The sequence below is a fragment of the Amphiura filiformis genome, chromosome 12 (assembly GCF_039555335.1).
Source record: "Amphiura filiformis chromosome 12, Afil_fr2py, whole genome shotgun sequence".
Lineage (NCBI taxonomy): Eukaryota > Metazoa > Echinodermata > Ophiuroidea > Amphilepidida > Amphiuridae > Amphiura > Amphiura filiformis.
Window position 1 is genome coordinate 67,387,891 of NC_092639.1, and position 26,372 is coordinate 67,414,262.

A 26,372-nucleotide genomic window follows, 5' to 3' on the forward strand; every position below is an offset into this window, starting at 1 on the left:
TCAGCATATCACATGTGTTATGGTATTATTTTGCGAATTGCCCCGTGGTACTTTATGGAGGGGAGACTTTTATTTAAATATAAAGGACGAGTGGCCAGTATTCGGTAGGGTCTATATAGCTTTACAAATTCAGAGTCTTGTAATTATGCTTTTAGAGCCAAAGGGGTAACTATATATTATAAAATTATAAAAGGTTAGAAAGTCAGTATTAAAAGCAAGTCACTAAGATACACCTCTACACTACAGGCTGCACTCCATAGGCCCACAGCTAAAAACTACACTGACAGAAAAAAAACTTTAAAAAGAGGAGAACTTTTTTATTTTTTTTTTTCTACAATGCAAAATTGATCATTAAGAGGAGGAAGCAAATTATATTGCCAATATGTTAACTTTAATTTTCCACTTCTATGCAAGAAATAAAAGAAGAAGATAAAATTCCCTTTAAAAGGGAAGCCAGCTTCAATGCAGAAAAGGTCTTGTAATTAGTTTGGGTGGAAGGCATTTTTAGGATCACTCTTTTTATGATCCATCATGTTCCATGACAGTCCACCAAACCAGGTGGTGGTCGCATTGCATTTTCATCGTCAACCGTGTAATTGAATGGGATTATTTTGAAGATTTAAAACGCTTGAAATTTCACAAACAAATAGGCCAATATGTTAATAAATAATATAAATACAAGCTAAAACCATGGGGGTTCGATAATGAACCCCACAAAACTAACCGAGTATTTGGAAAATGCCATACGGCCAGGCGGTTTCACAAGCTGCCGGCTCTATCATGCCATTCGCCGCCTGCACCAAACCATCAATGATAAGAACATGCACACAGAAAAACCAAACATTAACTCCTATAACTTCCTGTCAACTCCTTAATTAATTACTCCAAATTGTTCTGTCTTTTTGTCTTTTCTGCCTTTTAGGCTACCCTTAGCTCATTATTAATATAAAGAAATACACTGCAGTTTTTAGTTAATTGGCTAAAAACTGCCATCCTTATACATGCACATTAATTTTATATTAATTTATATATTAATTCGCAATTTATACATAGCACATTATAAAATGTATAAAGACTGATATTGTTCAATAGGCCTACATGTATATCAATTGTACCCATATCAAAAATAGGCCCTGAAATTACATCGAATTTTTCCTGTTGAAAAGACAAAACTGATGTTTAAGATATCAATTATTTCATAAATGACATTTTGAGTCATTTTTATCCATAAAACGATACAGGAAATAGGATATTTTTACTGACTTTTAGGTCCATAAAGGTTTTAATCATGTTATCAATACACTCACATCTCATGCTGTGCTGATCTCCAGGAGGTCTGCAAATGTAAATCTAAAGCGCTCCACAGACTCCGAGTATTGTACGTACAATATTGTATGCAACATATCTACGTTATTTAATCTATTGCCATTCTATTTCCAGTAATGTTTAAGTTCTAACGAATGTTTGATGACGAAAAATCGATAATATGTTACATGTAATATCTAGTAGAAATATATTATCGATTTTACGTCATCAAACATTCGTTAGAACTTAAACATTACTGGAAATAGAATGGCAATAGATTAAACAACGTAGATATGTTGCATACAATATTGTATGTACAATAAAACGTCTGAATACTGCTTTAGAACGCCTGATAACAAGGATACTATCATTTTCTTTCGTTGATATGCTGTGGAAACTATTTAGGCCTGGCATATAACTTTTAATGTTATATTTCCTTCAAACCATAACTTTTGAAATTCTCACTCGTTTTCATTCGTTGAAACGGCAAAACATACTTTCTTTTTCTTACAAATTGAATAACAGGTCTTACATATATATTTTCACCATAAAAAGTTCCGCTAAGTAATTCAAACCGATGCTAGTACCCCGTAATCTCTTTAGCAAACAAAGACGACCTCCGATTAGATAGCCAGCTCTTAGCTGGCGAAAATCAGAATTCCTCAAAGGGGCAGGGACAATCAAATGTTTGTTTGTTGTTGTTGTTTTGGCCAAATAATTATTTTATTGTTTTGATTACGTTCGATAAATTTGGTTTTACCATAGACCACTAATGTCTTATCTTTCCTATTTTGGAGATTGATGATAAAAGACATAATGTATGATTTTGGTAAAATTTTAATTTTGTTCTTCTTTTTGTCAAAAATTACTATGATTACATAATATTACTACTACTAGTAACACTTTATCTGTCAAGGGGGTCTTCTGATCATTTTAACCTGAGACTAGTAAACCAACAGTCTCTAGTCTCAGTTTTAACTAAGCGAAAATAAATGAGGTAAAAAGTAAAAAACCGACTTAGCCGCTTAACTGTGGAGCTTTGGGGATCCCAGTTTTATTATAAAAACTGTATATTTTACTTCGAACAGGCTTAGTCCTTTACATGGTATTTCAGATAGCCTTGGGCAATTACAGTCATGTAAAAAGTACATACAAATTTGAGCAAAATGCAGCAAATGATAAGATTTACTGTAATACCAGAAGATGGAGAAATACATGTATCTCTTTTGCTGATCAAGCAGAACCCCCAGATCCACTGGGTGTACATAGCCTGGTGTGACTGTGAAGACTGTGCATGTATTATAAACACAAGTGTGCATAACTTTGTTTGCCAAGTCATGGAACCTTTAATGTGTTTGAAGAGCATAATTATCTTTATCCATGGTTAAACAAACAACCATGAACAAGATCTTGTTCTGTTACATGTACTGCTCTGTGGTTAAAGTTACCAGTTTCATTTGATTTTGTTACTACCGTTTTTTTATTCTCCATGTGTTATTCAACCTTTTTTTTGTTTACTCAGCATGCAGGGGAATTTTGTAGGCTTTACAAAAGCAAAACGATAATTATAATGAGCTAAGTTAAATAAAGCCTAGTAGAAAAAGAGATGCAGGGCATTTTAATATTTTAATGACATTCAAAGCTTTTTTTCTTTACTCCCTACACAAAACCCAATGGCATACATGTATGTATTTAAATTCCTCATCAAATTTATAATACGCTGATTAAAGGGATGATATCTGATATTGTATTTTAAGATTGAACAAAATCCACATCCCAAATCAATTTGGTTACTGTTATTTATTTTATAACATGAAGCCAATCAAGCCATAGAATATTTTGTTGTTTTATAACTGGATTTATGTTTTCCAAGTAGTTTTTATAAGTTGTTCTCAAGCTTGCTTTTGGGAGAGTACATGTTTTGTAATATCCAAAAAAGATGTGAGACTGACTTCTAGTACATATTCATATAGTACAATATTGCCCCTGTTGTTGCAAACGATTGTTTTCTGGATAGAACTCATCAGCAGAAGAATTTTGGTGCTTAAATGGTCAAAATCGGACAAATACATTTCGAATTATGAATTTTCAAACTGTCCCATTGTGACCGGTCATTGGAACTGAACTAAAATAACAAAGTCCAAAAAGGGTTGGTACAATTTGTGACCCTACTTTTCATACCCGACTTTTCATACCCCACCTGACTCGACTTATTTTTAAAGTTTTGTTAGATATTCGCAGTTTATTCCGTTGGTAATCAAATATTAAGCAAATACCATACACATTTCCTTAATATTATTGATAAAGAACAGTGTTTTCAAGCATTTTCTCATCTCAAATTTCAAAGCCTCGTTCAGCATATTTAGATACAAAATTGTGATTAGTATTGATGAGTTTTGAGCCCTGTGCAATTCTAATCGCCTGGACTAAGGGATTGTTCAGAAATACTTTGGGGGGGCGGCAAAATGGAGGGGTCAAAAAAGTTTTAGTCTCTAAAAAGGGGAGTCAAAAAAGTTTTATGTCTTCAAAAAGGGAGGAAGCACTAAAAATCTTGAGTATGTGCCCAGATGTTTCTCTCAATTTGTTATTTTTATTTAATTATTGGTTCTAAGAATGAAACATGAAAAAATTAGAATGCATACAATGAAATTAAACTTCATACAAGTCACCCTATAAAAGGCTTGCATGTTTCAGTGTAGGAAATAGGCTTAAAGGCCTATAAATTAAAAAAATGTATAACCATTAAAACTTAAAATGTTTTGTATGTCCAAAGATGGGGGGTCAAAACAGTTTCAGGTTCTCTGCAAAACTGTGCACGTACGTAAAGCCCGTGCCTTGATACTCAAACTGTTGAGGTAAGCACATATGGAAGGAAGGAAGAGGGGGGTCAAAACTTTTTGACTCCAATTTCCAAGTGCCCAGCCCCCCATGTTCTGAACACTCCCTAAACCTGGTTATAAAGTTTGCTCAAGCCAATCAATAAGTGTTTGCTTTTATCACAATGCATTGACCAATTAAGCCTTGATATGCTAACTTGATTGAACTTGCTTGGAGCAACTGAGCGGTACACTGAAAGCTACGGAAGTCAATACTCAATTAATCTCAAATGTTGGTAGCAGTGAAAGGGCTGAATAACAATGCAATGACAATATTGACGTTTACAATGTCACCATGCGTAGATCTTAATGTGACAGACAGATATACTTCCTCATGAAAAGGTAACTTATGAACGACTGGTTTGGAGATTATGGCTGCGCACGAGGAAGGGCGATGTTTATAAATAATAATTTCTAAATCATAATTTTTCACCAATTACACTGATTTAGCCTTTTCAATTCGGTAGACTTCATTTACACTTTATTTAGTATTCATTGAAATATCTAAAATGATTTATCATAACGATAAAAAGTTGGGTCAAGTGGGGTATGAAAAGTCGGGTATGAGAAGTAGGGTCACAAATTGTACCAACCCGTCCAAAAATACCAATTAGGAGCAAAATTAACACAAGTACTGCATATTTACCTTTTCATACATGCATATTGTGAAAGTGTCAAATAAATGGGGTTTCTTATGAAATGGCACTTTATATGTCAATAACATATCAATTATTTTTTTCAAACCGAGACACTGCATTGAAATCATGCTTTTAGAATTTGCCAAAAATCATGACCGACATGGCACAAGATCAACAGTCCAGGTGTTTTTTTTTCACAACCAAGAGTTTAAATGTTATTGGGTTATGCATCAAATAGTAAAATGAACTGAAAAGTTTTGGGGAATTTTTATTTCTGCAGTCATGGGTGCAGAATTCTGACATTTTAAGGACAAATTCACCAAAATCCATACAAGCTGAAACTTGATCAATAATTTATATAAATATTATTTTGTGTATTATGTTCCAGTCTCCATGATATTTTTCACAAGTACCAGTATATAAAATATCCCGTAATTTATCGTAACTCAAATACCAAGGATGTAGAATTAAGCAACCTTGGCAGCAAAAATAACCAATTTCCCCCAAACCAGCAAATTAATGTGACTGAATTCAGTGAATTTTATAAATATGTGCATTGTGCATAGTAGGATTACGTGAGCTTATAGTATAGTCTTTTTATGACATTTTTCAGTAGATATCCACGAAAAAAGCTTATTCCCAAAATTTCAGTTGATTCCGATTTTGCGTTTGCGAGTTATGCATGATTTATATGTGTTTTACACTGCTCCATAGGCCACTGTTGTAATTTCGTTCTGGTATACCAGAACGAAATTCAAATTTGGCGATATGTTTGCTTAACGGAATTAATCTGCAAGAAATATTTGGTACATAAACATTATGTAGCCAGAGGTATCCAGCGGTATAAAATCTCAACTTTTTTGAGAAAAGTGAGGGGATGAGGCTGTGGATCAAGAAATGCCCTTTTAACATGTTAACTAAAATAATTTAGGACCTATATCAATTATCATTAGGGACATGACATTAAAAAAAAAAAGAATTTAAACCAGTTGAGTAGTCTTATTTGCATCACGTAAAAATCACTCATCATTTATCAAAAGATTAAATAAATTAGCACAATTGTACACTCTTAAAAACTCAACCTTGGGTAAAATCATACTCTTTTGGATGGTAAAAGCTAGGGCACAACCCTTCTAGCAAGATAAATTTTACTCAACTTGATTGAGTAACATGTTTACTCCGGTATTGTGCAAAATTTTACTACTAACAGCAGAGCAAAATCGTTTCCCTTTTTACTGTGATTTTTGGTTTACTACATTGTAATATTTTGGCTTAAAATGTGATTTTTGATCAAAAATATGATTTGGGTCAAAAACTTAGTTTTTGGTCTAAAATGTGATTTTTGGTCAATAATTTGATTTTTGGTCAAAATGTGATGTTTGGTTTGGAAGGTGTTTTTGGTCAAAAGGTGTTTGGTCAAAATGTGATTTATTTTTGATGATGTTTTGTTTTCCTTTTCTAAAACATAACTTGTTTTGAAATTGGGAAACAAATGAATGATGTGTACATTGCCAATACATAACATGTATTTGATTGAACATCTGCATTTTGTACCATTCAAAGAACAGTAGTTTTCAGCTAGTATATATACAGTTAATATTGATGAGAATTTTAATATGATATTGGATTCATATATCCCTCTTTCAAATGTTATCAATTTCAGACAATCCATAGAGTTAGAGACAAATTCGTATGACGTTTGTAATGAGACATTTTCCAGATGCAAAACATGTAAAAACAAAATCAATGTCCGGTGTTTTTTTAGGCGGGGAGCATTATTTAATATGAATTAATTTTAATAATAATGCACTTCTTGATTTTATATGCTTTTGGATTTTTAAATGTATATTTAGAGTCCCTCTTTCAAATTTGTAATCTTTGTATTTCATCGCTATATGAATTTGCTGACAATTTGGTCAAAATTTATATTTGATCAGAAAAAAAAACTATTATTGTCAAAATTTCTGTTTTTTGTGTCATGTTATTTAATCTAAAAGTATTTTAGGCGACGAAAAAAAACCCCACCCTGTTCTACAGGTGGACCTTTCTACTTCAAGTAGGGTCAGGTGTTTTTTGTGCTTGTTTTTTCTAGAGGGAGGGCTAACTTGAAATTACCCTAAAATATCACCAAAATCTGAAATATTTTTACAAACATATTTTCTATGATTTAAGCAAAATACAAATTTTTTTCATTCTCAAAAACACTCGGTTGGGCCCATAGAGAAGGATTTTTTCGTAGCCTTTGTCAGAGTTTAATACTATTTTATGTATTATTATTAAATTTATTTTATTTTGTAACATTTTATAAAACTTAACTAAATAACAAAAACTGATGCTAAACTTAAAATTTGTATCCATTATTGAAAATCAATCAATCCCGGAAAGTAAACCTGTTACTAACACCCAAACCCATGATGGGTTGATTTGAATACACAGTTTCTTGAGCTTAGGGAGTGTTCATTAATACTTTGGTGGGGTGGGCTGGTCTTCCTCAAATTTTTCGCTCGAAAACTTTTTTGACCCCCTCGATGGACCGCTAAACTTTTTTGACCCCCCTCTTTTGACAGACAAAACTTTTTGACCCCCCCCCCCCCTCATATATTATCGTATAACAAACATTATACTTCATAGTGTTGTTTCCAGAGGTGTATCTGGGTCACATGTCCAGGGAGGAAATTGTTTGAAACATTTTACCGGTGGGACAATTGCGCATGTAATACAAGCACAAAGATTTTTTTCATTTTATACTTAATTTAGATTTATCCCAAATCGGGGGTGTTTATCTGATTTTAGAGGATTTATTTGGAGGTTCATGGGCACATCGGCATAATTTGTATCCATGGCCAATATGATAGTACAAATATGTGCGAACCGGGGGAGGGGGGGGACTCAACTTTAGAAGTGACGGGTATGTGCCTACCAGTGTCGCGAAGTAGGGGCCTATCGTGTACAAAGCTATAAGATATAAGATTTCCCAAAAAGGATCATCGGTTAGAAAATTTTGAAAAAATTGAGCAAAATTTTGAAAATTTCGGCATAATTCTGAAAAAATTGAGCAAAATTTGAAACTTTCAGCATTATTTTTTGGCATTTGCTATTCTAGAAAATCTAGAAAAAGAGGGTCATTGGGTAGCCGCAACCAAAAAAGGGGGTCATTGGGTAGCCGCAACTAAACAAAAGGGGGTTCATCGGGTATGACTTTTTAAAAAAGGGGGTCATCGGGTATAGTCGACTTCAAAAAAGGGGGCCTATTGACAGGCACATACCGTCACTTCCAAAGTTGAGTGCCCCCCCGGGTTTATTTGCAATATTTTCTTGATTTAGTTGTATTTTTCCCAATTTTTGATCAGATTGGTGCATAATTTATATGTTTGTAGCCTACTTTGTAGAGATATAAAATTCTATGATAAAAATATTTCCTCGACCAACCCAGATGTTGCCTGTTGCTGATCATCTTTAATGTTATATTAATTAATAGATGTGTGTGCAGACTGTGGACTAAGTGCATCATTTTGTCAAACAACATAATTGAAAATCCAAACTTGTCCATGTTTAAAGTGATATATAGAGAGTCTCAATGCGCGCGAAGCGCGCGGGAATTTGGGGTTTTAAAGCGGAAAACTTTTTTGACCCCCCTTTCAAAACACCTAAAACTTTTTGGTCCCCCTCTTTTAAGGTCCAAAACTTTTTGGTCCCCCCTCCCTTTTTACCAGCCCCCCTACCAAAGTATTAATGAACACTCCCTTAACCCAAATCAGCTATCCTAGAATATTCTAAAAGCACACTCAGTAAATTTTCAACAGATGACAGGTAACATAGGGCTACTGCATGACCAAGAACTACAATATTGACTTTCCTTGTGTGTATGTGTGCACTATCTATGGTGTGTGCTATGTACCATGAACAATTATTACGTAATAATATTGACTTTATTTGTTGAACTTGTTGAATGGGCAGTGTACCCCATTATCACACCTATGATGTACCAGAGATTTTCTCTGCTCATACACATACTAATTAGTGCATTTGCTTGGGGGGGCGAAAAATAAATTTTGCTGGTATCGCTGGTATATGGCTGGATTTACCTTTTGATGGTCCATGGGCAAGGCAACATGATTGCCACCTCTAGTGGCGGCCCTTCAGATAGAAGACACCCCTCCCCCACAACTGTAACCCAAGTTTTTTCCAAGCTTACCCCAGAGTTGCTATTTCAATGCTAGTGGATGGTACCGGAATCACCGAACCAGTGGGCAAAATTTCCAAATCGTCCCACTGATTTTCTACTAAACGAACATCAGGATAAATCCGCGCGAAAAAAATTGCAATTTCAATGCTAGAATGAACAAAATTGAGGACAACATGTGCCAAAGGAAGATGGAGATGCATAGGCCTTTTACAACGAGGAGCTGCCCTAGCACTCATATTATTTATGATTTTACATTATAGAAAGGGTGGAATTATAACTCTCACTTTTGAGATTCGTATTCAAGTTCGAGAAGAAAAAATAGAAGGAATTTCCAAGGGGATGTCTCGCAGTTTTACTCACAGAATAGGCCTACCGAGAGGCGCAGCAATTTGGCATTTTAATACTAAATGGGCCAAACTGGGGTAAACTATAGACCAAAAGGAAGATGCAAATCGTAAATTTTGTCACAACATATCTGTCGACTGTCTGAGCAGGGGAGGGGTCTGATTCGCCACCCTGCGACTTGTTTCACGTCAAGTTGGTGTACCTTGCTCTTTTTCTTTCCCTTTAAATAATTAGGAACTACTCAACAACAAAACTGGTTGTCATAGTAACTTGGGCTGTCAATCATGATGACTATAACTAGTACCCACCACCAACTGGAGGCGCCAAGTATTGTGAACTCAACTTGTATGGGATGGGAGAAAACACCCCCCCCCCCCTCCCATATGTACATACATATTGACAAATTACATTGAACTGGAAGAGAATGGAATTCCTGATATCTATTTGCACAAAAGACTGGAAATCCCGGCAAATTACTAACAAAACGATCTGGAATTCCAGCACCTCAATGGACAAAAATATGGATTATTTTGTTGACCATGAGGCAAAAAAGTCTGGAAATCCAACGAAGGATAAACACAATAAACCTGGAATTCCAAAACCCTCTATGCCTTCAGACTAACAAAATGGTGGAAAAATCTGGAAATTTTGCGCCAAGCATAGGCAGAATAGGCTGGAATTTGACAAGCATATTGTAGAATTGGCTGGAATTCCAAGCCCCAGAGACCACCAAAAAATCTGGATTTCCGTTGCCCTCTATAGGGGGGGTGCATGTTTTATCTGGAATAGCCCAATGTAACTTGCGTCATTACAGCTAAAACTGAGTCATCTATGGGATTAGTATAACATTTATCTGTCGGGTTATAAAAGATCATGAAAACGTTTTTAAAACGTTATTGCAAATATTTTGGGCAAACATTTTTGCAAAATATTTTTCAACCCAAAAATGACATTAATTCTGTTTAGAATGTTTTGTATCAAGTTTTCAAAAATGTTTTTGGAATGTTATTAAAACGTTTTGTACTTTATATAACCCGATATTTAAACATTTTCTGTAAAACATTTTGTGTTTGCTGGGCAGTAGGTTTTCACAAAATGTATTTTAATGTTATGAAAACTCTTAAAAAAACGCTTAATATACCCTTTATATAACCCGACATTTAATTGTTTTCGGACAACCTTTTATAACCTTTTGCGAATTATGTCAAAAACGTTTTGTGTTTGCTGGGAGGCTACGGTGATTGTTGTACAGACTGACACACTACATCTTCAACGTCAAAGACGCGACGTTTTACCAAAATAATAAATGATTTAACATTCAGGTTATTGCCATGCTTGAGTCAATATAACTTGAGTCATTACAGCTGAAACTGAGTCAGCCCTACTATCATTCTAACCATGTTGCTGATTGGCTGAGTAAAGCATAATAGTCAACCAATTATCTGGTGGCACTCATGGGTTAAGCCTCTTCAGCCCTACCATCATTCTAACCATGTTGCTGATTGGCTGAGTAAATCATAATAGTCAACCAATTATCTGGTGGCACTCATGGGTTAAGCCTCTTCAGTCCTACTATCATTCTAACCATGTTGCTGATTGGCTGAGTAAATCATGATAGTCAGTATACCCATGGGGTTAAGTCTCATTTGTCATGTCTTGTTGCTATATGGATAACAAGAAAGCAATTTACAAACGGTAATGTTGACTTTATGTTATTTTATATGACTAAAATAAATGTGAGCGCCGATTTGTTGCATTAGGAACTTAAAAGCTTTTTGTAGTTTTTGAGATCATTAGTAATCCATTTTTGTTTACCTAAAAATTCCAAGATTCAGTTGTAACCTTTAATTGTTGTACCGTCGTATAACTTTACTTTGGTAATTCAAATATTTTCTTTTAAATCCCTTACAATTTCAAATTGACCGGTAAAACAACTAGTTCTTCGTTATAATTTTGAGCAGGCTTGACAGATAATATTATATTGTATAATATTTGTATTGGTTATCAGAATCAGATCAATTCAAGAGCGCGGACACCATGTTCTTAGATCGTGACGACACTGTGTAAGTCAAAACCATAATGTACGATCTCATGATAATTATGAAATTAATTTTTTTTTTTCAAACCTGATTTTTTGGCATATTTGTAATGTTTACACATTTCCCAACTTACACCCAAATGGAATTAACCAAATTTTTTGTGTTTATGTAGATCAACAGAGCAATTTTGACATAAAGTCATAATTATGACTTTATGTCCGCCATAGAACTCCTTGTTAAGCGGAAAAATAGCTTTCCCTTGTTATTTGAGCTTATAATGGACAGAACGGCTTCCCGGCAGTTATAACTAATATTATGTCAGCATTTTAGGCAAAGAATAACAAAATTAAACTAAAATTGGATAGAAATCGTACATTAAGGCTTTAACAAAATTTGAATCTTCACTGCCACTGGAAAGTATAGTACGTTATTTGACAATGTTCTTTCATAATTATGAACAATCAATGAATTACAAAGATTTTCAACCTTTACTATTCCTACAGTCTTCTTCCTTTTTGTTGATTGTAAAGTTCTGTTGCACTCAATGTTCCGGACGACTGATGTATACAGGTTGTAACAAAAAATTATACAATTTAGAAAATAGTATTAGGAAGACATGCCACTTTTGATTGAATTGAATTTTACTTGGTCGAAAAGGTAATTTCTTCTACTACATAATCTTTGTTTCAATAAAATCGGTGGTTTACAAGCGCACACATAGCTAATTGTGTAAAGTAGTCCTATAACAGGTTGTGTAGCAAAGGTGACTGAATTGAGTTAAATCATGAAGCATCTGGTCGGCGCTCTTAAGATGGGTAATTTTAAACAATGGGCCATTTGAAGTGGTGTTTCAATTTTTGATTTTGAAATAAATTTCATATTTTTAAGGGGGTACTTCACCCCTCGATAAATTTGTGTTTATTTTTGCATTTTTTTCAAAAACTAATAACACAGTGGTAATTAAAAGTTATGTATATTATAGGGGCAAGGAGTCCAATTATTACACTGGAATTTCAGTGACCCAAGACACATGGTTCGTTATTTATGATAAGAAAAGAGGTACCGCTAGAATGTACCTCATTTTCTATCATATATACTGAACCGCTTGTCTTGAGTATTTCAGTGTAGTAATTGGATTCCTTGCCCCATTAATATACATAACTTTTGTTACCAAATTGTGTTATTATTTTTTGAGAAAAATAGTCACGTTTTTACCATAGGGGTGTAGTGGTAGTAACCCCTTAAATAAACTAATGTCAATTAAGTGAATTAAAAACTTTTGCCTTTGTTCTGTGATCTTTGACGATAAGCATGAGAGTTCATTTTGATGTGCGAAATTGGCCAAAGTGGCACCAACTCTGAACTATGAAAGCCCGGGTATGAAAGACACCAGTAAAGTTTTTCTGTTAGCCAAGATATTACTGATTCTACTGCATATCGTCAGCCTGTTACGCTAATTGCCTGAGTCATTTTTTGTAATTTTGAGAATATAGAACAAAATGTGGTTCAAGAAATGAGGTGTCAAAATGCGCAGAAATAATAAATTCTGCTTCCAACGCATTTTACAGATTTGTAATATAATAGCCCCTTTTTGAATTAATTAAGGGGGATTAGTTAATTTTTTGAGATGTTTATATATCCTTAGCGTACAAAATCCTTGCACAGATGATAATTTCCAAAACGGTGCTGCTTTCAAACACTCACTCACTTTCTTCAGGAGGTATTTATTCACTCTGTTTTCACTTACATTGACAGATGTATGGATGTGTTCTTCATAAGCCGGAAGCACGACAGAACTAGTAGAATATATTCCTTTTGAGAAAGATGTGGACTTTGCCTTTGGCGTAGTCCCCATTCTATAAATAGCATATTCTTTCCATGATGCAGTCATGTCTACAGTAGAATTCATCTCGACCTTTGCAGGACTTAACCCCATTAAAAGCTATTAAACGAAGATAACACTCATTGAAACAGCTCAACTGATTAAATCGGATCTTCTCTGGCTGTGCACATGTGACTGTTTTCATGTGCGATATCGCAATAAAGTTTGTATTATAGCTTCAGTTGGGTAACCGATTATAAAGGAAACGAAAGGAAACAATGGTATGTGTACTTTTGTTCACGAAATGAGACAATGGCGTGCTTTTTGTAAACCAGCATTCTTGAAAATGAGCAACATAATGATTGTTGACTTAACACGGTTTGGAAATAATTTCGTCATATTTTTGGTGTTATCTGTCGTTTACATATCCTTCCTAAAACACAAAAGTACGACCCTCTCCAAACACCTAAATTAGCTAAAAATTTAGGACATGTTACAAAACTATATTGTCTAGAATTTTAGAAGAGTACTTTTAATATTGGCCGGTTATTTTTCACACAGCGACGTTAACTAGGCAATGTACTATTACCTATAACATTAACTAAAACACCAAAGTACGAATATTTCCAAACATCTAAATTAGCTAAAATTTAGGACATGTTAAAAACTATATTTTCTAGAACTTTAGAAGAGTACTTTTAATATTGGCCGGTTATTTTTCACACAGCGACGTTAACTAGTCATATCCCCATACTTATAACGTAGGGCTATTTGTAGAGGTCACGCGTCAATGGGAAAGAGCACTGTGTATTGTGTATAGGAAAACGGACAGTAACTGCAGTATGCACAGCCATATTTAAACAACAGGTTGTTTTTTTTTTTCATGAAAGGAATAGAATTTTAATCAAAAACAAAGAAACAACCAAAACATTAAAAAATTAGGCCGTGCACGAGTTTGTTAATATTTCATATCTATTCTGCATTGAGTACATGTCAACGTGGCTGCATGAAGCAAAATTAATAACATAATGAAGGACAATATTTTTTCTGTTGGTATTATGCGAACAAATTGTCAAGAAACATCTAGAGGCATAGAGTGTCCGGGACACGTAATTTTGTTCTGCAACCATAACGGGACGCAAAATTTTATTAAATCCTAACCCTAACCCTAACCCTAACCCTAACACTTACCCTAACCCTAAACCTTTCCTATGTGTTCCTATGGGTTATAAAATGTTTGTGTCCCGTTATCATGGTTATGGTTGCAGAAAAAATTAAGCTTCCGGGACGTGTTACATAAAAATGCTTTCTATATTAAACACAAATCAACAGTCGGCTGCACCTTTGAGACAAATTATTAAATGAACCCCATCTTAATTTAATGTTGCTGTCGCTAAAAGCACTGTTGTTGAGTAAAGAATCGATAGCACGTTGATTAAGTTGATTGCAGAGATGGGACTGGCGAGAGAACCGACGATTTGTTTGTTACAATTAATTGACATCTTGTCTGTGTTGGTGAAACGATGTGGTGGTGTGTGTGCACGGGGGAAGCTTATCAGAGGCTCTTATAGGGAAGTTGTTGAGGCATATGGATGCACATCATGCATCTCATACATGTTATAATCCTAAATAAATAAATAAATAAATAAATAAATAAATAAATAAATAAATAAATAAATAAATAAATAAATAAATAAATAAATAAATAAATAAATAAATAAATAAATAAATAAATAAATAAATAAATAAATAAATAAATAAATAAATAAATAAAATAAAATAAATAACTAGATAAATAAGTTTAGACCTTAAAGATTTGAACTCGTTACTCCGAGTTTCACGCCTTTCAGACGACACGGTGGAGAAAATTTGGTTGGACAACCATCTCCTTGGAATGGAAGAATGTACATTCCATGGTGTCAACAGCCAAACTAACTAAATAACTAACTAACTAACTAACTAACTAACTAACTAACTAAATAAATAAATAAATAAATAAATAAATAAATAAATAAATAAATAAATAAATAAATATAATAGATAAATGAAATATAAGAGACCTTTTCTTTACTTAACTCATGTATCAGTAAAAAGCAGAATAATTAACTAATATAATGGCCTCTTGACATTTTGAGAAAATATCGCAAACTTTGACTTTTAATATTGAGCCTATATGTAATGGCAGAGCATATCAATTTAATTCATGAGTGGTCTCCCCGTAAATGGTTGTCAATATGACGAGAAATAGGAATCGACCTTGGTGAATACATTATTGTTAGAAATAACTAGAAATTGAAAGCAAATGTAGTTTCTGATAACACAGATCTAGGGTCTGCGCTAATAGATAAGACACGGACTCGAAACTTTCAGTTGCGTATCTGCTGTGATTGAATAAAGTCATTGTGATGCGATGTTTCTTTCAGCTGTATTAGATTGAAATACAGTTCATTGGGTACACGTCAGATGTTACTCGTATACAAAGGAGTAGGAATTCAAGAGCAAACGCGCGATTTATTTTATAGTTTGGATTTTGGTAAATAAATTTTCATTCAATGCTGTTACAATGAATTTTGGCAGCGAAGAACACCACTAAATAATTGCCAGTTTGCTGCGGCTTACACTCTTCGAAACTCTGTCTTGTGCGTTTGTTTCATCATTTTCGTGATGGCGAATTTTCTACATGACAATAACGAAAACTCTACCGTTGTTACAACCCCAGGATTTACGGACGATAGGAACCCAGTCGGCGTCGCTTTGTACGTTACGGCTCTTGCCGTTGCCATGGTACTCAGCGTGTTTGGGAACGCCCTTACCCTTGCTGCCATAGCATTACACAGAGCGTTACAAACAAGGACCTATTGTCTTATCGCAAGTCTGGCTGTAGCTGACATGCTAAACGGTGGGACAACATTTCCTTTGATGTTAGCCGCTGCAATCCACGGTAGATGGCCTTTCACGCATGCACTCTGCACGTTTCTAGGATCTTTAACAATCATTTTTGTGCTGCAAGCGTGAACACCTTAGCTTTTGTCTCAATAGATCGATATTTTGCCATTGTTGATCCACTCCGTTACGTTTCCAAGGTAACATCAACTTTTATAACAATTTGCATCACCTATTGTTGGATAGAAGCCATATGGCTAGCTATGATGCCAATTGCTGGCTGGAGTCATTATGAATACATCCCCAGTGAATATATTTGTACCGTTGACTGGGCCAGGTACTCTTACACCATATTTCTTCTGGGGTACAACCTTGGTATTCCTGTTTTAATCGTTTTGTACTGCTACGCGCGAATTTTCAAAGTTGCACGTGATCAGTCTCGGAAAGTAGCGGAACAAACCGTCCAAGTCAGTGGTGCAGGGAAACCAGCAGCTAAGAAGGAGACGAAAGCCGCAAGAATACTCTTCATCGTCATCGGGACTTTTTTGACATGTTGGATGCCTCATTCAGTGACCATGCTTTGTAACGCATACACTCAAAATCATTGTCCCATACCAGAAGCATATCACACATTGACTGTTCTGTTAGCTCATACTAACTCGGCAATGAATCCGATTCTCTATGGCGCACTGAACAGACAAATGCGACGCGCTTATTGGAATATTCTCACCTTCTTATGTCGTCGATCAAGGGGTGGAGGAGTAGACTTTTCTTTGACTGATTATTCCATGTGAATTAGGTTATTCTAGTTGAAATCCACCCCCATATGGAAGACATGACCTTAATCTCCCACCCATTGGGTGTGAATTGCAAATGGTCAAATGGAACCATCCATTCAGGTAACCTGTGTTGAAGATTAAGGCCATGTCTTCCATTGGGAATGTATGGATTTCAAACGGTATAGCACATTGCATCCGTGCGGAAACACGATTGAGTCCTGATCCTGATGAGATGCAATAAACTGTGTAAGACTATGTCAGAAATCTGTGTTAAAACTGGGTCACCTTCCAGAACGGCCATATGTAACAATCTTTGTAGATATTGTTAAACAATATCTACAAAGGTTAGAATTGTAGCGCTGAGGAATACCTAAGCAGAAGCAGAATGGGCTATTCCATATAAAATCCACACTACCCCGATGGAAGATTCAGCTAAAGTCTTCCATAGATGGAGTATGAGTTTTGAATAGAATAGACAATTGGATAACTTCCATTTGAAATACTCACTCCAGTTGTGGAAGATATAGGTAAAGCCATAATACGGGGGAAGTATGGGTTGCAAAATGATTTACTCTGACCAATTACAGTTGAAAAACATACTCCCTCTGTGGAAGATATTTCCAGAATCTATATACGGGGTAATGTGGATTTCAACTGGAATAGCCCAATAGAACAATGAGTTTGAAATCCTCTTCATGTCTCGTCCTTGAAAGAATATCGAGGGTTTGGAGCCAGAAGGTCCAATCTGAAGAAAAAACAGCCGTGTCTCAACACGCGATATTCAAAATTCCCGGCGCCGAAATTATCTGCTGCAATGACGTCCCAGTAATACAATGGAGGCTGGCGACAGTTGAGCACAATGACATCATTGCACTAGACAATTTCGGCGCAGGAATGTTCAATATCCCGTGTTAGACTACTGTTTTTATTCGTTTTTTATGGTCAATATGAGTTTGTTTTAAATAAAATCATGGGATTCGTGCTTGATAATTATTAAAATGTCGTGATTGCCGGAGACTTCCTTCACGGATTTCTGGTTCTGAATCCTGGACATCTAAAATATGACACCTGGCGGCTACTATAGGACTTTCTTGGCCTAAACCCTTGATATGGTAAAACGAAAAGATGTTGGTGAAATAATGACATGACTCTATCGAAGACCTCTTGAAATTAATATTTGAAGCTAACCATGTTGCTGATTGGCTAAGTAAATCATTATAGTCAGTATACCCATGGGGTTAAGTCTCATTTGCCATGTCTTGTTGCTATGGATAACAAGAAAGCAATTTACAGACGGTAATTTTGACTCTATGTTATTTTAGATGACTAAAATATATGTGAGCGCCGATTTGTTACATTAGGAACTTAAAAGCTTTTTGTAGTTTTTGAAATCAGCAGCCATCCATTTTGTTTACCTACAAAATCCACGACTCAGTTGTTACCTTGATTGCTGTACCGTCGTATAACCTTCCGTTCGTAATTCAAATGTTTTCATTTAACTCTCTCCACGCGGGCACACTGCAATTTACGACAAGTTTCAAAAATTTCAGTAGTCATGTCATGACCATATTTGGAATCTTTTATATAGGCCTATTTCTAGTGCCCATTTCTCACGCTTTACGTATTCTTATCCCGTGCCACTGTTATCCCGTGCATATTCACGAACTACCCTTCGTCATTCATGTTCATCATAGCCCATATTAAATAAAGCTTGCACGCTAATCTGAACAATAGATTTTAGATAATTTTATATACTTCAAATACTACTTATCAGGTAATTGTGACTGGAAAAGGTCACGATTTAAGCAAGTGGTAAATCATCTCTATGCCCTGAATTGACATAGGTCAGTTTATTGTACGGCATGCTTACAGTATTTGAAGATATTAATATATATCTAGCCATAGATCTAAACCTCTAAATGACCTTTGACCCATATTAGGAATTTAACTTTTGTGCAACAGCCAGGGCCAATGTATACCCAAGTCGCAACTCTATACTACTTTACTTAATTTGTGTAAAAGTTAGCATGTTAAGGTATTTTGTGAATAACCGGAAGTGACCCCTAAATGACCTTTGACCCAAAATTCGATGATAACTTAAGTATATCAGCTAAGGCCACTTATTATGTGACAGTCCCCGCTCTGTACTACTTAATTTGTGTGAGAACTAACCCTCAATCACCTTTGACCCGCGGGGATCAACTTTTGTGCACCCGTTAAGGTCAATGCATGTGTGTAAGTTCCAACTCTGCACTACTTAATTTATGCGAGACGTAGCATTTTGAAGGTATTTCGAAAATGACCAGAAGTTACCCCGTAATGACCTTTGATCCCAGATCAGAGATTCACTTTTGTATACCAGCGAAGGTCAATGCATGTGTGCAAGTCCCAACTCTGAGCTATGAAATTTGTGGAAGGAGTAGCATCTTAAGCGGATCACGTTTTTGACCCCTGTGACCCTTGCGTGACCTTTGACCCGGAACTAATTGCATATCATGTAACATCTTGGACAATGTTGCTTGTGACCAAGTTGGTCAAAATCGGCCTCAGCATGAAGGATCAGTAAAAAAAAATAATGAATGCAGCAATTAATATTACCTGTTGTTTTAATATAACTGATAGACTCGAAGTATATGACTCATAATGTACTCGTGCTAATGCATTGGTCAAGAAAATCGCACTGACTCACCATGGAGTTCCCGGATGGAGTTATTAATGCATTGCATTTAGTTCATTATCCTTATCATATCTATTCTACATCTATTCTGCATGAAGCAAAATTAACAACATAATGAATGACAATAATTAAATTATTTCTGTTTCTGTCGTTAAATTGTTTCTGTTGGTATTATGCGAACAAATTGTCACGTAACCTCTATTGTTGCGTCCTGAAGAGGCATTGTGTATCTGGTACGTGTTACATAAAATACTTTCTAATAAAAATCAAGTCATCCGCACCTTTGAGGCAAATAATTAAATGAACCCCATCTTAATTTAATTTTTCGGGCGCTAAAAGCACTGTTATTGAGTAAAGAATTGATACAAAGTATATTTCATTGCTGAAAAGAAAAACAAACTCTCATAAATGCCACTTTCATAAATGGAGATATTGACATCTAGATTTCTGGTCATTTTGTATTTTGTATTTATCCAAGTTTGTAGACTATGTGACTGGATTATATTGCGAATTTGTGCATATGCATATGTGCATGATTAGTTTGTCAGGGTAGAAGTGACTTGTGTAAACATTTTTGCTACCTTTTTTTGTGTCTGTGTGATTTGTTGTTGATTGTCTTAATTTTTTGTTTATTTTCGATTTGAATAAAAATCAATAAATATTGAAAGATAAAAAAGAGAAATCGATAGCACGTTGATTGCAGAGATGGACTGCGTAGAGAACTGACGATGTGTTTGTTGCATCTTAGGCCCCGTATCCATAGGCTGTTCCCTTGTGGCGTGTGCCCTTGTTCTGTGTTCACTTGTTCCCATGTGACCTGCCACACAGACAACGAACCTTTGTTTTGCTTAGTGGCCGTATCCATAGGTTGTCTGTGTGGCAGATCACATGGGAACAAGTGAACACGGAACAAGGGCACACGCACGGGGAACAGCCTATGGATACAGGGCCTAATTGACATCTTGTCTCCGCTGATGTGGTGTACACGGGTGGAAGCTGTTGTAGGGAAGTTGTTCAGGTGTTATAACCATATAAAATTTCAACATTGTCAAAAAAATCACTGAAAATTGCAGTTTTTTTACCCAAATTGGCCAAATTTGAAACGGAACCCCTCAAATTGGGTATCAATTGTTAGGAAATATTATTATCTTTAATATGACACCTTACTAGATGAGATAGGACCTTAGATGGGTTAAAAGCATCTAAAATAGGATGCGAGGTCAAAACGGCGGCCATTTTGGACGCCATCTTGGATTTCTATCACTAAGCTGCCAAACTGGAATTGCTATCATAGCAATTTATGATCCCTAGGTATAGATCTTTCAAAAAAAACACAACGAGATTTTTTCATTCAAATTGGTATAAGTCGTATCGATTGGTAATTTAGTCATAGTGTCTTTTAAGTATAAAGATACTGTTTGTGCGCAGCATGTAACATAAAATACTAATCAGCCTGTTTCATTTTTATGACCATGATGACCATATTTGGAGTTGGTATGAAAAATGCATTAAAACGAGTACAAACAAACCCAGTATTGGTTCAGTAGTTCTAGGCCTATAAGATACCTCTTTATATTTTTGAGAAAATATCTCAAACCTACATGGCTAGCACGTAAAGCTTTACTATGACAATAAATTTGCACAGTTCTCCATTAACTCGCGCAATTTGGGCTGTTCCTGTTAAAATCCATACACCCCATTATGCGCGACATGACCTTATAATCTATATAAACATATCAAAAAAAGTAAATTTCTGTAAAATGCGTTGGAAGCAGAATTTATTTCTGCACATTTTGACACCTCATTTGTAGCAATTGACTAAATATTGACGTCACACCGTACATTTAAATCAATGTAGCCCAAGATCTGAAAGTTGAAGTAAATTCTATTGATTTTGCATTCAGTGTAATGGAAGGAAATCTGTGCAATGATATCTGAGTGTTTTTGTATTGTAAAAATTTGTATGCAAGTGCAACTTTCAAATCTGGACATCACTACATTAAATTGACCGGTGTTTTATTGTTGTCTGGGCTATCGTATCAAATGAGGTATCAAAATGCGCAGAAATAAATTCTGCTTCCAACGCATTTTTCAGATTTGCAATACAATAGCCCCTTTTTGAACAATGGCCATTGTTTAAGGGGGATAAGTTATTTTTTTGAGATGTTTATCACACATGAAGTGTGATTTTCAAATGGGGTTACCTGAATGAGTGGTTCCATTTGAAACTTACACTCCAGTTGTTCCATAGGGGTATGGATTTCAGCTGGAATAACCTATTTATGTAAAGTAAACCATTTATCTCCATACAAAATTAAATTCGGAATGAAGGGTTGTACAAACAATTAACAAAGTCTACTTCAGCGTATTAAAATCTTTCAACAAACATGTTAATTAAGTAATAACGCTTCATTTCCGTATGAATACTGGTAATTGTTATATTTATATAGAAATCTTCTATAACGATATTATTGCGCTCGATTAATCGCGAAATTATGCATGGATCTGAAATCTAAATATTAATATGGTAAATGTTAAAAACACATAATGCTATGAGTATGAGTGCTACATTAACATCATATACGACGAAAAATAAAAAAGAAATATATCTTAAGTCTGCACATATTGGTCATCCCGGTGTTGGAAAACGTACATTGATTGTGTATCTTGCTTGTATGTAGCACGTATGTCGTACTACAGACAGTGAAAGAAGAAAAGTACCAGCTATGTCAAAATTAAAACAGCAGCCAATTCTTGGAATAACCGTGCAGAATGCATGAAAATGAGTACAAACATGTGTTGGTTCAGTGGTTCTTGAGATAGCTCTTGAAATTTTGAGAAAAACTCTCAAAAACTTAGGCTTTTTATGTTGAATCTTATGGCTGGCACGAAAAGCAGACTAAGGCGTATCATGTCTGATTCAGTATTAATTTAAAATACTCAATTTCTTTTTATCTATACGCGCCAACCCGTCAGCTTTACGGTAAATGATAAAAGCTGTTAATGCCTTGATAATCATGTCTTTAAAAATGCGTTTTGGAGTTATTATTATTATTTTTATCATTAAGGGATCGAATAGCGACGTTTGTACAGTATTTTTGTGGGACCACAAAAGATATGAGAGCATATCAGATACACGAAATTCCATTCTGAATATTATGAGGAATGGCCTTCTGATATCAAATAATTTTGATTCTTTGAAATTCGTGATATGATAAAACTGTGTGGCAAAGGTGTATGTAGCTGGGAGGAAAACCCGACCATCATTTGAAAAATTTTGACCTTTCGCATTGAAAATATGACTTTTTTTTCCAAAAGCACTTGAAATATTTTGAAGCTTATTAAAGGAGTATTTTGTGATCCTAGCATCATCTTTTTATGACATTCTCAGTAGATATCCACGAAAAAAACGTATTTCCAAAATTTCAGTTGATTCCGATTTTGCGTTTGTGAGTTTTGCATGATTATGCCATGATGTGTATTACACTGTTCCAAAGACAATGTGTTGTAATCTGTATTTTGGTAGGCTATATACATTAGCCAGAGGTTTGGAGGGTGGCATAAAAATCTCAACTTATTTTGAGAAAAGTGGGGGATGAGGCTGCGGATCACGAAATGCCCTTTTAAGTTCTGGATAATATTCGTAACTGTACCAAAAAACAAAACAAAACAAAAACAAACAAAAACAAACAAAAAACAAACAAAACAAAAACAAAAAACATCCATAATGAAATATGAGTACTTTTTCCAGATTTTGATACTATTTTGAACCTAAGATGTGATGGGAACCGGTAAAAAAGGACAAAAAGACAAAAAGGCTGATTAAAAAAGAAATAGGAAGAGCAAATTAATCGGCATTCCAACGCCAATTTAACCGTTATTTCATGGATTTACTATCATAAAACACTATGCTCCAATGTTCACATTATTAGAAGAAATGCAAGAAATTACATACGGTATGAATCTTTAGTTCATCAGGTTTACAAAACTCTTTTTATCGAGAATATAGCTTGTGCTAGGAAGAGAAGAGATAACATCAAATATTTCCACTTGTAACTAGGTCATCTAATGTGAAACATGAAATGGAACCTGAGTGAACATGGTGAATCACACACGAAATGGGCTAATCCATATGAAATCCACACTCCCCCTGGAATCTGAGTGAATCACACACGAAATGGGCTAATCCATATGAAATCCACACTCCCCCTGGAATCTGAGTGAATCACACACGAAATGGGCTAATCCATATGAAATCCACACACCCCTGGAATCTGAGTGAATCACATACGAAATGGGCTAAGCCATATGAAATACACACTCCCCCTGGAATCTGAGTGAATCACACACGAAATGGGCTAAGCCATATGAAATACACACTCCCCCTGGAATCTGAGTGAATCACGCACGAAATGGGCTAAGCCATATATGAAATCCACACTCTGGAATCTGAGTGAATCACACACGAAATGGGCTAATCCATATGAAATCCACACACCCCCTGGAATCTGAGTGAATCACACACGAAATGGGCTAATCCATATGAAATCCACACTCCCCTGGAATCTGAGTGAATCACACACGAAATGGGCTAATCCATATGAAATCCACACACCCCCTGGAATCTGAGTGAATCACACACGAAATGGGCTAATCCATATGAAATCCACACACCCCCTGGAATCTGAGTGAATCACATACGAAATGGGCTAAGCCATATGAAATACACACTCCCCCTGGAATCTGAGTGAATCACACACGAAATGGGCTAAGCCATATGAAATACACACTCCCCTGGAATCTGAGTGAATCACGCACGAAATGGGCTAAGCCATATATGAAATCCACACTCTGGAATCTGAGTGAATCACACACGAAATGGGCTAATCCATATGAAATCCACACACCCCCTGGAATCTGAGTGAATCACACACGAAATGGGCTAATCCATATGAAATCCACACTCCCCTGGAATCTGAGTGAATCACACACGAAATGGGCTAATCCATATGAAATCCACACACCCCCTGGAATCTGAGTGAATCACATACGAAATGGGCTAATCCATATGAAATCCACACGCCCCCTGGAATCTGAGTGAATCACACACGAAATGGGCTAATCCATATGAAATCCACACTCCCCCTGGAATCTGAGTGAATCACACACGAAATGGGCTAATCCATATGAAATCCACACGCCCCCTGGAATCTGAGTGAATCACACACGAAATGGGCTAATCCATATGAAATCCACACGCCCCCTGGAATCTGAGTGAATCACACACGAAATGGGCTAATCCATATGAAATCCACACTCCCCCTGGAATCTGAGTGAATCACACACGAAATGGGCTACTCCATATGAAATCCACACTCCCCCTGGAATCTGAGTGAATCACACACGAAATGGGCTAATCTATATGAAATCCACACTCCCCTGGAATCTGAGTGAATCACACACGAAATGGGCTAATCCATATGAAATCCACACTCCCCCTGGAATCTGAGTGAATCACACACGAAATGGGCTAATCCATATGAAATCCACACTCCCCCTGGAATCAGAGTGAATCACACACGAAATGGGCTAATCCATATGAAATCCACACTCCCCCTGGAATCTGAGTGAATCACACACGAAATAGGCTAAATCCATATGAAATTCACACTCCCCTTGGAATCTGAGTGAATCACACACGAAATTGGCTAATCCATATGAAATCCACACTCCCCTGGAATCTGAGTGAATCACACACGAAATGGGCTAATCCATATGGAATCCACACTCCCCCTGGAATCTGAGTGAATCACACACGAAATGGGCTAATCCATATGGAATCCACACTCCCCCTGGAATCTGAGTGATCACACACGAAATGGGCTAATCCATATGAAATCCACACTCCCCTTGGAATCTGAGTGAACCACACACGAAATAGGCTAAATCCATATGAAATTCACACTCCCCCTGGAATCTGAGTGAATCACACACGAAATGGGCTAATCCATATGAAATTCACACTCCCCCTGGAATCTGAGTGAATCACACACGAAATAGGCTAAATCCATATGAAATTCACACTCCCCTTGGAATCTGAGTGAATCACACACGAAATTGGCTAATCCATATGAAATCCACACTCCCCCTGGAATCTGAGTGAATCACACACGAAATTGGCTAATCCATATGGAATCCACACTCCCCCTGGAATCTGAGTGAATCACACAGGAAATGGGCTAATCCATATGAAATCCACACTCCCCCTGGAATCTGAGTGAATCACACACGAAATTGGCTAATCCATATGAAATCCACACTCCCCCTGGAATCTGAGTGAATCACACACGAAATGGGCTAATCCATATGAAATTCACACTCCCCCTGGAATCTGAGTGAATCACACACGAGATAGGCGAATCCAATTTAAATAAAATAGATTAGGCCTATTGGGTAACTTCTATTTGAAATACTCACCAGGCCTGCCGGGGTGCATGTCAAAATAATTAACCGTGACCAATTGCATTTGAAACATTCCCTCTGTGGAATGTAGGGCCTAATGTATAAAGTGTAGATTATTTTATGTTTAGAAGTCTAAACCAATAAGGGGCTGTGCAATAATTATGAGCCGGGGGAGTGTAAAATTTCCGAACGGCCCGTCAAAAATTGCTTGCCCCCCCCCCCCTCGGTTCGCCATAAATTGGGTACTTGCACCCCGGGGCTTGCACCCTATTCGGCAATCGCTCCAAAAATTGTTTGCCCCCTCTCGGCCCGCCAAAAAATCTTTGTACCCCCCCCCCCTCCCCTTGATGCACATGTCAA

At 36.1% G+C, this 26,372-nt stretch overlaps 1 protein-coding gene across 1 annotated transcript; it reads left to right on the top strand.

Moving 5' to 3' along the window:
• Positions 1–15,816: 15,816 nt before the first annotated feature.
• On the top strand, positions 15,817–18,380 carry LOC140165475 (histamine H2 receptor-like). Its single transcript, XM_072188765.1, has one exon. It carries the CDS (start codon positions 16,157–16,159, stop codon positions 16,886–16,888), a length of 732 nt encoding a protein of 243 aa, XP_072044866.1. The 5' UTR covers positions 15,817–16,156; the 3' UTR covers positions 16,889–18,380.
• Positions 18,381–26,372: the final 7,992 nt, after the last annotated feature.

Coding starts and splice junctions, on each gene's coding strand:
- LOC140165475 (XM_072188765.1), top strand. CDS start 16,157: ATGGCCTTTCACGCATGCACTCTGCACGTTTCTAGGATCTTTAACAAT.